Consider the following 13,217-nt stretch of genomic DNA (forward strand, 5'->3'; position numbering starts at 1 on the left):
AAACTATAAATACATTTCAAAAATTTTAGAAGTACGTTCTTCCTCATAGTAATTTTTTTTAAATGTGACATACCCAAATATCGTTGTCTCTTTGTAACAAGAATAAAAAGCCAAAATTAAATATTTGGAAATGATTTACTATTCAACAAATATCAATTATTTAGTTTAACTTAGTACACATTTTTATTTTATTTTCATTTATTTGAGTTACTTGCTTTGAACAATTATGCTTGGGTTAAGCATTAAACGACCAGTGATGATCTCAAGTTATTTTTCTTGTTGACAAGTTTTGTAACAGAGACAGCGTGAGCTTAATTGATCAGCAACCCAGATAGGAAAAGTCATATGTTTGCATTACATTCAGTATTGACAACTCTGAAAATATGCTTGTTTTTATTAAATCAACAAACTTAAACTTGTTTATATTTATCAAATATTATCCCAGGTTCTGTGAACTTGAAAACATTTGGATTAACTTCTATATTTTTGAGAGTATACTTAATTTATATAGCTCTTGTTTGTCTTCAAAATGATTGAATAGGGCTCTTTGTAAACTAATTTTGGTGCTACTTTCCAGAGGTGGGGGGGGAAAAAATTGTATATATATATATATATATATATATATATATATATATATATATATATATATATCTGTCAGGTTCCTATATAACATATACACATACATATACATACATAAACATACAGGTAGACACAAACAGAAATCCTAGAGCTTAATATCAATTGAGAAATACATTGATACAAATGACAGTTGCATGAGACCAGATAAAATGGGGCTGTAGATGAAGTGACCTGAAATCACAGATGAAAAATCTTCTAAGGCTTTCTAGAAATCTAGAATGAAAGCGTATTTTGATTTGAATCTTAAGAGATGAAAAGAACTATTAATGCGTGAAAATGAGGAAATTATATCTCAAATCATTCCTTCAGTGATGGGAGAAAAGGGACTCAGTGGCCTGCAGGACATAGTGTGGAAGTCCTCAGAAATACTCAGGACTCACTTGAGACAGTAAGCTCTGGTGACCCTGCCTCACTGTGCTCTCCAGCCCTTGGGTTGCCTGGGAGATTTGATGAGCTTCTGTTTGAGGCATGACACCAGGACCCTGGAGTGTCTCAGAGCTTTAGGCCACCTTTTCAGCACACAACAAGAGCTGTAAATCAGGAATCAGGGCTCTAGAGCTTTATGACATTTATTGAAAATTATAAGTTCCTCACAATTAAAAATAATTTATTTATTTTCATGAGTGATTAGGAAACCAGATGCAGCAAAGTAAGCAAACAAAAATACTAACAAAACCTTTCCAGTGAGGATAGATGATGGTATAACAGAGAGAAGGAAGAACGTGGCAGAAGCACTGAGATGAGAAAACGGCCAGTGGTCCACTGCGGCTTCAGCTTGGGCTGGATGTCTTGGGGAATGACATAATAACAGCCACACAATAGCAGCCACATCTAGACACACATTTATGAGCAACGACTATTTCCTGCACCTGGAGGGGATGCATTAGGGGAGTTTGGTGTCTTTGACTTTCTTTTCTTAAGATGCCTTTATTCTATACAATACCATTAAGGATTTCAGGTAAGATCTAACCCTGAATTTCCAGGAACAAAAGACTGGAAATTACGGGGTACACAGAACATTAAAATGGTATTTTGAATTTGTTACTTTTTCTGTTTCTGAATCTAACACTCATTAACTAACATAACTTTCATCCTCAGGTTGAGTCACTTTCATTCAACAAATATTGATTATTTACCTTTTCACATTCCTCCACATGGTTTTGAAATTTGCTTTCTAATCCATCTCTGTCATTCATAGCATGAGCAACTAACAAAAGTCATAATGTTTGTCTTGGAAGCCACTGTGGTCTAAGATTGCGGTGAATTTCTGGTTCTAACTCTATAGTTGGGTGAATTTTGAGAAGAAAACAGCCTTTCAGTACCTCCATATGGAAAAGCCACATACTGCTTAAAAATGTTTAGGGTCTTACAGAGCATGCAAATGAGATAATCTGTAGAATAATGACAAATGACAAATGTATTGCCAACTGAGGTCTGTCTTATGTATCTCTTTAAATGTATTTTTGAGCCAAGTTTTTTGTTCCTGCCTCCCCCTGTCCCCCCGACAACCCCAACCCCCCCCCCCCCGCCCCAGGAATGGTCAGCTCCCGGAGGGTTTGGGAATTACTGTGATAAAAATATTGTTTATCTGGCTGAAGGGCCAATTCATTTGGACAAACAATACCTCCTGTTCTTGCCTGGGATCATTGGCCGAAGACCTTCCAAAACCTGGCAACATGTCTGTCACATCACTCTTATATAACTTAGTTACTTTTTTACTTCATCAGCTGACAAGGGCAATGCTGACATTGCGATGCTGACGCAGGTGAAACAGACAGAAAGCAATGTCATCCCATATCTCTCCTGCCAGGGATGAGATGAGGGAAAATTTTCTTAACCTTAAGGTAACCATCACCTCACAAGAGGGAAAGAACAACAACACCTCATGTGATGGAACAAAAAACTAACCATCACTTCACATGAGGGAAAAACAACAGCATCTCACGTGAGGGAACAAAAAGCTAACAGACAAATCTAACCATCACCTCATGAGGGAGAAACAGACAACATGAAACAATGAAGCTATATCAGTCAATGAAGGAGAATTTTCCTAACATCTTCTCAACAGGTAGCTATCACCAATATAATTAGCTTATTTGGGAACTGTTCATTTAAAGAGAATCCAGTTTTGTTTTGCTTTGTTTTCTCTTTTGTTGCTCTGCTTCGTGTGGCCTTGACCTCAGAGTTAAGACATTGGCAGCTGTGTTTCAAGCAATAGAAAAAAGATGGGGTCAAAGAAGAAAAGACAGGGTGCATATGGGCTCTCCCTTGAGGAAGGTTCTCAGAAGTAGCCTCGGTACATTTTGCATTTCCTACATGCCATGGGCCAGTTGTATGTTCATGGGCCATCTATGGTATTTTCGAAAATAAGACCTAGCCAGACCATCAGTCTAATGCAAAAATTTTGAACAAAAATTAATATAAGACCCGGGATTATATTATTATATGACATTATATTATATTATATTATATTATATTATATTATATTATATTATATTATATTATATTATACCTGGTCTTATATTAATTTTTGCTCCAAAAGACTCATTAGAGCTAATAGTCTGGCTAGGTCTTATTTTCCTTGAAACACAGTATGTGTAAGGAAGACTGAGTGTAAAATATCATTTCTATGCTTGGAAACCACATTTAAAGCTTTCAATTCTATTAGTATAGAAGAAGAATTGAATTGAATTTAGGGCATGGCTAGCACCGTATTTTAATATGCAGCATCTTGTGCCTTCCTAGCTTTGCAAAATGACAGTCTAGGTTCTACAACTTATTTTTCTGCTTTCCAATCTTGTCTGACAGCCCTGAAGCTAGCAGAATAGTGGACAACCACATATATTTTTCTAATCTCAGCTCTTTTTCCAATTTTTTAACTATTTGCAGTTGTTGCTTTCCAGTAAAACTAGGAAACAGGCATCTAGGAAACAGGATGCTATCATATATTAGCATCCTGTAGTAGATTAGCAAACTGTAAATACATTTCAAAAATTTTAGAAGTACATTCTTCCTCATAGTAATTTTTTTTAAATGTGACATACCCAAATATCTTTGTCTCTTTGTAACAAGAATAAAAAGCCAAAATTAAATATTTGGAAATGATTTACTATTCAACGAATATCAATTATTTAGTTTAACTTAGTACACATTTTTATTTTATTTTCATTTATTTGAGTTACTTGCTTTGAACAATTATGCTTGGATTAAGCATTAAACGACCAGTGATGATCTCAAGTTATTTTTCTTGTTGATGAGTTTTGTAACAGAGACAGCATGAGCTTAATTGATCAGCAACCCAGATAGGAAAAGTCATATGTTTGCATTACATTCAGTATTGACAACTCTGAAAACATGCTTGTTTTTATTAAATCAACAAACTTAAACTTGTTTATATTTATCAAATATTATCCCAGGTTCTGTGAACTTGAAAACATTTGGATTAACTTCTATATTTTTGAGAGTATACTTAATTTATATAGCTCTTGTTTGTCTTCAAAATGATTGAATAGGGCTCTTTGTAAACTAATTTTGGTGCTACTTTCCAGAGGTGGTAAAAAAAAAAATATATATATATATATATATATATATATATATATACACATCTGTCAGGTACCTATATAACATATACACATACATATACATACATAAACAATAAACATACAGATAGACACAAACAGAAATCTTAGAGCTTAAAAAAAAAATTAGTTATGTCTCAGATACAAAACTCAAAAGAACAGTTGTATCCAAGTAGTATTTCTGGCAGATGGACTAAGTTAAGGTTACCTGCTCAGATGGCCAAAGTCTTTCATTAACGATTTTTATTTCATGCTATGAAGATCCTTTTAGAGCTATTTTTGGAGTCAATTTGTCTGTTAGAAGCTTCTTCATACCTGTAAAAGAATGCATTACTTTGTGTCTAAAAGGTATGAGAGACTGTCTTTTTAAGGATTTCCTTTAAGGTGGACTTGTCTAAAACACACATTCCCCAGAATGACCATTACAATTCCAAAGCATCCAAAAGACCTCCCATTTTTCAAGAAAGGAAGAAGTTCCTGGTTCAAGGTCCAGAGGGAACATACCTTGCCTTTGGATTCCCTAAAATGTCTAAAATTCCTAAAATGGCCCGTTTTTCAACAGCTGTTCCAAAACATCAGGAACTAGGTGTGTTCCACCACCTTTTGAACATGATGGGTGACTTACCAAGAAGCTTCAACCAAGAGAACAGAACAAGTAAATAGTAGTAGAAAATAAGTGTGCACAATAAAGTTGGAGAGTTCAGAATGCAAAGCAAGCAAGGATCAGATCTGAGACTTACCCAAGAACTCCACAGTCAGCCAGAAAGCCGTGAGCGTAAAGGGCCCTGCGGGTACCAACACCTGGTTTGTTCACTGGCCTCAAGTTTACAGGGATTTGTCTTCTTTGGATTTCACTTCTGATGCTATAAAATGTTCAGGAATAGCCAAAGTAAATCCAGTGAATTACTGAAGTTGAATTAGTAACAATTTATTGTACACACACCAAAAAGACAGTTGGAGGACCAGGAACACTCAAACCAAAACATCAAATGACTTTTCGGGGTATATTGTTACAAAGCAGCTTGTAAAGGCAGTGACTTTATTATTCAAAGTGATTGGTAATAAGCTAAATTAAGGCGCCTAAACTGATTTCGACTCTTCAGGAAAACTTCAAGGCTGCACTTTGTTTGCTTTTGATTTTGATTTTAAAAAGGGCACTCGAGTTGTGTCCAGTTTTGGTAATTATAAGTTGCTGCTATAAACATAATAATATACAAGATTTTCTGTGAGTGTAGATTGTTTATCCAACTTATTTTGTGCATGTGAAAGGTCAGATAGTAAATATATTACTCTTGGCAGGCCACATATTCAATATCTTTCTTTTCTTTTTTTTCTTTTTTCCATTTAAAAAGGTAAAAGGAAAAAAATCTTAGCTTGCAGGCTACACAGAAATGAGCAATGGGCTGGAATTGGCACAATAGCCATAATTTGTTAAAACCTGATCTAGTATACCTTATCATATTGCAATTGGATTTGTAACTTTATAAGGAATTGCCAAACTTTTCCAGAGTGGTTGTACCATTTTGCATGTTGCATTCCTACCAGCAATGTATGAGAGTCTGTTGGTCCCTATTGTTACCAGCAGTTGGTATTGTCAAACTTTTGTTGTTTTGTTTAGCCATTCTAATGTGTATAGTAATATTATTTTGATATTTATATGCATTTCCCTAATGGTTAATGAACTTAAGCATTAATCATTTTATAAGTTTGTGTACCATCCACATTTCTCCTTTAAAAAAAAATGTCTGCTCCAATTGTTTGACCATTTTTAAGTGAGTTTTCTTATTGTCAAGTTTTAAGAGATCTTTAAATATTCGGTATATGTCATTTGTTAAATAAGTGATAGGAAAATATTTTCTCCAAGTCTGTAGTTCATCTTTTAATACTCATAAAAGTGTCTTTCACAGAGCAGAGGTTTTTACTTTTGAGGATGCCTAAGATGTGATTTTTTCTTTCATAGATTGTGCTTTTGGTGCCATGTCAACCTTAGGTTCCAAAGACTTCCTTGACCCATCTTTATTTAGAAGTGTGTTATTTAATTTCCAAATGTTTAAATAGTTTTCTTTTTATCACTCATCTCTAGTTTAATTCTATTATGGTCACAGAATATTCAATATTCACAGAATATTCACAGAACTTCTTCTAAATTTGTTCGGTTGTTGTTGTTCAGTTTTGTTGTTGTTGTTGTTGTTGTTGTTTTTAATCCAAGATAATATAATGGTCTATCTTGGTGAATTCTTCATGTGTATTACTCTGCTGTTGTTTGCTGTAAATGTCAATTGCATGCATTTGCTTGATGATATTTTTCAGTTCTGCATTCTTACTGATTTTTTATTCATTTATAACAATCAATGGAAGAGGGGCATTGAAGTCCTAAACAATACCTGTGGGTTTTATAATTTCTCCTTTCAGTTCTATCAGTTCTTGCTTTGTATCCATTGTTAGATGAATTCACACTTGGAATTGCCATGTAGACCAAAAACAACAACAACGAAAAAGAGGTTCTATGGAAAGTAACTTCACAGGGTGATCTGACCATAAATTCCAAACTGGGTATGTCATAGTGAGTGGTCATGCCCAGGCATACAACTTCTTTACTCAGAGGCTTATCTTTGCCTAAGCAGTTATCATTCTTTACCTTGCCTGATTTATAAAGACATTTTATAACCTCTAGAAACATATTACACAGACATCAAAATCAATTATTAACATGGATTTATTTTTTTTGTAAAACTTAGGTAAAATAAAGACATGTCTGTTTTAATTAAACCAGCAAACTTAAACTAGCTTTTATTTGCTAAGAATTAATCTTAGATCACATGCACTGGAAAAGCATTTGAGTTAGTTTCACTATATTTCTGAGAATTTTAGAATACCCAATCCTTACAAATACTTGCCTTTAAATTAATTTTAACAATACCATCTAAAGGTAGAAAATTATCTCACATTTACAACCTACATATATAGACATACACAGACAGACGCTAACAGAGAACAGTTAGATCCAAATTTTATTTTGGAGGCCTCTTATAACTTATATCTGTCCTTGACAAGTCAAGTCCCAATAAGGAACGGCCATTTTTAATATCGCAAAGAATTGGGTTGACACCTAAACTACAGCATAGGTTGATCTATTTATCTAAATCCTCTTTTTTGAATCTTTCAAAATCCAATTAAATATGTTTTCCATTCTTTCTGCCTAATTTTATAGCCAGATTTTTCTAATTGTGCACAAAAAAGATTAATTTAGAAGAGTCAAAGGATCCTCATCTTGGCCATCTTAGTAGTAACATTCCTGAAATATATTTTTGCTGTGTATAGAATTCTGTAGTGACAATTATTTTACTTCAGTCACTTCTTAAAAAATTTGTCCCATTGTGTTCTGGATTCCATGGTATTTGAGGTGAAATATGTAGTCATTAGAATTCTGGGTCCTCTACAGGCAATGGACTATTTTTCTCAGTTTGTTTTATTTTTTTATTTTTTATTTTTATCTTTAATTATCAGCAGTTTGATTACAATGAGTCTGGGTATGAACTTGGAGTTTCCTGAGTTTTTTGAATATGCAAATTTAAATCTTTTGACAATTTGGGGGAGTTTTTAACCATTATTTCTTAAAACACTTTTGCACTGCACTCTCCTTTCTATCTGGTATTTCAATGACATGAATGTTTAACCTTTTGGTATTGACCTACATATTGTTGAATCTAGGTTCATTTTCTTGTAATCTTTTTTTTTAAAATCTGTTGCACAGATTGGATAATTTCTGTTAATTTTTCTATAAGTTCTTTGCCTTTTTTGTCTGTTGACTCCATCTTTCTTTGAGTTCTTGGAATTTCTAAAAATCACACTTGTATTTTTCAGTTCTAAAGGTTCAGTTTGAAAAATATTTTCTTCTCTGCTAAATTTCCTATTTTTTTTACTTATTGCAAGGGTGTCTTCCTTTACAACTTAATCATGGTTATAATAGCTACATTAAAGTCTTTGATAATTCTACTAGCTATGTTATGTTGGGGTTGATGTCCATTGATATTCTTTTCCATTAGGAGTTGTGTTTGTTCTGGTTCTTCTTACATTGAATAATTTTGTATGGTATCCTAGATATTTGAATATAGCCAGGCACCATATAAGGATGTTTGTTCAATAATGGACTACATATATCATGGTGGTCCCATTATATTATAATGGAATTGAAAAGTTCCTGTCACCTAGTGACATCGTAGCTATTGTAACATCATAGTGCAATGCATTACACAAATACTTACCATTGTGTTACAATTGACTGCAGTATTCAGTATAATAACATGTTACATAGGTTTGTAGCTTAGGAGCTATAGGGGAATAGAATTGGTCATCTCAAAATATGTCTGTTTATCGTAAGTATTATTTAGTTGGGTTAATTTTAAGAAACAACATGGGAGAAGCTCTGAAAGCCAGGTAGAAGTTACCCTTGTACAATACATTCACGTTTGTAAGGGGAATCTCCATTTGTAAAGATGTATCCCTGGCTGTACCAGGAACAAGGGGATGATGTTATGTCTAGAAATTTTTATCACTGCCGAAGACAAAGATTTAAATCTGGTTAACAACCTTACCAGGGTTTACCCAGCTTTTCCTAGTAACCTCCCATAATTGACTCTCCTACCCCCACCATCTTCTCTTCAGCTGAAGATTGTTTTTAAGGCGGTGACTTCAGCCTTTTTGGCAAGTTACTCAGTTTTTCTGGTTCTGTCCTGTATATACCAGAGGTACACATGTTGTTAAACTTTTTTTCCTACTGTAAATCTATTATTTCAGGGTGTCTCAGTCAAGAAACAAGAAGTGTAGAGGATACATTATTTTTTTCTCCTCTACAGAGTAATAGGCTATACATATAGCCTAGGTGTGTAGTGGGCTATCCAGATCTGTGTAAGTTAACTCTATAGTGTTCACACAAGGACAAAATTGCTTAAGGATGCATTTCTCTGAATGTATCACCCTGTTTAAGTGACACATGACTGTATCATCTTATGAGATATGGTGTCTTGTTAAATTCTTTGACTGCGGATGGTTGTTCCAATGTATATTCAGTTTTCAAAGCTTTTGCAGTACTCTGGATCTATCCTTTGTGTATGCTACTTAATCACCAAACTGGGACCAGGTTTAGTTCTCATGAGTTTTATTATATTGTTTAGGGTTGGATAAATTGAGGCACAGTGCACGGGTGAGCTAAGGATTTGATGTACAACTTTATATGATCATTTACTTAAGCTCTCTCTTTGCCATAGGCCTAACACTTTCCTATTCCCAGGGGCCTGCTTTCATTTTTCACTGGCTAGAAAACTGCAACTTTACCCATTTTGTTATGCATTACCTTTGACTATGATTGTTTCTGGTTCAGAGGACAGAGAGAGAACAAAAGCAAACAATTTAACTCCATTTTCTTAGAACAATCCTTCCTCTGATTAGAGAGAAGGGATTCCTTCCTCAGTAATTTGGGAGTCTGTGCTGCTGTTATAACTGCCACCACTGACACAGGATTCACTGGTGGCTACCATGAAAGAAAAGAGAAAAAATAAAGTAAAATCCTATAGCATCCCCCCCCCAATCTCTCTCTCTGTCCCTTAATGATTCTGACCAGATTCTCCTACTCTGAACAAAAACAGGGATAGTGGGCTTCTCTTAGAGTTATTAAAATCTATACTCATGACATAGTTTGGGGTTTCTGGCTGTATTTGACACCACGCCTAGATAGAATCGGAGGTGAAAAGAAAATAAGCTCAATACCAGTTTGGTGGTATTTCAAATTCTAGTTTTCTTCTCCAATATACTTGTTACCATTTGTTTTTCAGACTACTCAGATTCTAAAATGGTACTGCATTTTAGTTATGTTTACTGTATCTGAGTTGATTGTACTTCTCTATGTCAAGTTGTTTCTTAGACTTCTCTGAAGTATAGAAGGCAAGAAATGCTTTGCTGTGGTGTAAGAAAAAAATGCCTATTAAAGCTAAACTATACTTAAAAAGAAGGCACATTTATTTTAAAACATTTTTTTAAAAAAGAAGAAGAAGAATGTGTTAGCAAGCTAGTCTTTCATTCTAATGACCAGAACCGGAACTAGTCCTTAGAAATACTGAGATGCAGTTCTCTTTATGTCATGTAATGAAAGTGATCAATTCTGGGCTTATCTGTTGCTTCTGAAGATCATTTGTGTATCAGTAAATTTTGGTATAGTTCCTCGAGTACTAAGATGTCAGAGATTTATGGACATAAACATCAATCCCCGTTAAAAGTATTCCAAATTGCCAAAATTCAATTCAATATTGCAAGCAACCACCAAAACCCAATCATGTTAGTAACTCAAGTATTACGATTGGGACCATTTTACAATTAGATAGCTGTTATCCATCAAATGCACATTAGTTGCTTGTAATATTCTTGGTATTAAAAGGGCTCCAAATAATCAATACAAATGAAACAATCACAGCTGGAATCTCTATGCTTTCCATTACTAATTATAATACAATCAGCAACAATTTTATGTTCACCAGTCTGCAGAAATATTGTATATCTTTGAGGAGGGTCTTTTCCTTTCTTTTCTTGCTTCTTTTCTTTTTCTTCCTAAATTTGATAACAGAATTTCTTGTTTAAAAGAAAAAAAAAATAGCTTAGATTCTTCAAATGAATAGTCATAGTATGTTAAAATTTTAGCCTAGGACTTCTAATCAGAAGAGCACTCTAACAATACCCAAAACGTACATATTACATGACCTTTTAATGGGATTTATGGAGATCCATCTTTTGGTACACATATGGTAGGAAGACCTCTTAAATATAAGTTTTTTTTTTAAACAAATAACTAATATCTTTTTTGTTGGGATTAACTTCCAAAGAGATATTTCAAAAAATTATCATGAAAATCTAGCAGTTACAGCAACTATTCCCAGGACATTGCTCACCAAAGTAGCTTTGGAGAAATCACACTCTCCCTTATGTCGTTGACTGAGGCTTTGATTCAGCTTTGCTTACTTATATCAAATTGCATCTTAACACTTCTGAAGTGTAACAGCCAGGGAGTAGAATCCCTAAATTTGAGAAAAAAATCAATTAAAATTAAACTATAGTTTTTTTAAAAAAGAAACATTTATCTTTTTTTGTTTTTTATTTGAGCAGGATACGTTAACAAACTAGTCTTTAATTCTAATAAACAAACATCTAGTAATATTCCAACAATAAACATTAATCACGTGGAATGGAGCAAAACATCTTTGAAATGCTGAAAGGAAATATTTAGACTTATTTCAAATGGTGACTCTCCCATTTAACGTGGGCTTATGTGTATATATTACCCCTATAGCATACATACCAAAGATACACACTGGCACCTGATAGATAAAACTGTTAACATCTAAGTTTGTTTTCATAACAATTGTATTTTAGAAAATATTCTTTACATAGACAAGTCACTTTTAAAATCTTTGAAACTTACCATTGTTTTTCAGTAAAGCCAAAGGGTTACTTCTAGGTTTCCTTTTTAATATGTGAAAAGAAAACAAAGATAGAATTACTTTATTTTTCCTGTGTTGATCTTGCAAAAATGAAACTGGTTCTTGGGTTAGACATGAAATACACAAATAAACTAAACGAGTAAGCAAATAAGGATATTTTTGATGCACTAAAATGTTGCTCAGAACTTCCAAAATCATGAGCTCTGTAGCAATCATATTGCAACCTTTGTCAAGAGAGGAGACCTCCAGCCAAATGACTCTAAAACTGTTGACTAAAGGCCTAATTGAGGTGAGGAATATTTGCAGAAAGCTGAAACTCAACTTCTTAGACCATTTGAAGTCAAGTGAACCTATAAGGAGGGCATTATGGGTTGAATTGTGTCCCCAAAAAATTTTTGTGTTGAAATCCTAACCCTAGTATGATAGAATGTGACCTTATTTGGAGATAGTCTTTATAGACACGATCGGGTTAAAATGAGGTCATTAATGTGGGCTCTAATTTAATATCACTTACAAAAAAGAGGAAATTTGGAGACAGACAATGAATACAATAAATACAATGAATGTTTTCATTAAGGGGACTCTCCCAAGGCCATGAACCCACACTATTAAATACGCCATCCAATAGAAACCACAAGATGTTGAATTGTATAACAGCCAGGAAACTGGCACTGACAGTAAGAAATAGGTTCTCATCCAGAGCCCAAACACTCTCATGCAAAAGAGTCTAGACTTGAACTCTGTCTATAAAAGAACAGCCAATGATTATCACTAATGACTGATGTGACAATCAATAACAATTGACATGACAATCTTGAGGATGGGAAGCAATGAGTCATGGCTGACCCCAAGGTCTAGCAAATAACTGGTATCCTAACTAAGGAGCTCCCCTTGGCACAAATGCAGAACAACCCCCGACACTCAGGGAACCCATAAAGAATCCTGTAATTGAAGAAGATACAGAAGCTGATCATAATTTGGGAATGTTGTACTCAATTTATTTCCTTTTCCCCTCATATATGAAAGATGTTAAGAGTAGCTGGGTTGCAACAATGAGTAAGGAACAGAAGGGAGAGAAGGGGAAAAGGGAGAATAACTTTGAGCTGTATAATTATAAATATAATATCTATATGCGTGATGTATTCTTTGTACATCAGCTGTCTGAGGGCCCTCGCAACACCCTCATCAGTTCTTTACTGCTGTCACTTGAGTTCTGTATTTCCCCCACCCAAGCTATCATAGCTATTGTTTCTCATGGTTAGTTACTGATGGGGAAGTGCAGGAGGGAGGGGAGTGTACAGTAGGTTTGTATGAAGGAGGGAGGTTGTTCTTCCCAACCTCAGTCAGCATCCTCACATTGCTAACTTTATTTTCTCTTTTCTTTAAGAAAATAAGCCATTCTGGCAGTTCTACGAGAGAGGGAGAGAGAGAGAGAGAGAGAGAGAGAGAAGGAGAGAGAGGGGGAGACGGTGGGAGAGTGGTGGGAGGATACAGAGAAAGAGAGAGAGAAAAA

At 34.4% G+C, this 13,217-nt stretch overlaps 1 protein-coding gene across 6 annotated transcripts in view; it reads left to right on the forward strand.

The window, feature by feature from the left end:
• KYNU (kynureninase) overlaps positions 1 to 13,217 on the forward strand; it is a 105,272-nt gene that overhangs the window by 13,966 nt on the left and 78,089 nt on the right. Inside the window, exon 1 of one of the 6 annotated variants that reach the window (XM_074335818.1) lies at positions 2,450 to 2,707. The exons of the other annotated variants lie outside the window; for them this stretch is intronic. Coding sequence (XP_074191919.1) covers positions 2,656 to 2,707 — 52 coding nt within the window. The 5' untranslated portion in view covers positions 2,450 to 2,655. Of the gene's footprint in view, positions 1 to 2,449; positions 2,708 to 13,217 lie in introns of those variants that run through there. 6 annotated transcript variants of the gene reach the window in all.

This window comes from Rhinolophus sinicus, linkage group LG01, assembly GCF_036562045.2.
Source record: "Rhinolophus sinicus isolate RSC01 linkage group LG01, ASM3656204v1, whole genome shotgun sequence".
Lineage (NCBI taxonomy): Eukaryota > Metazoa > Chordata > Mammalia > Chiroptera > Rhinolophidae > Rhinolophus > Rhinolophus sinicus.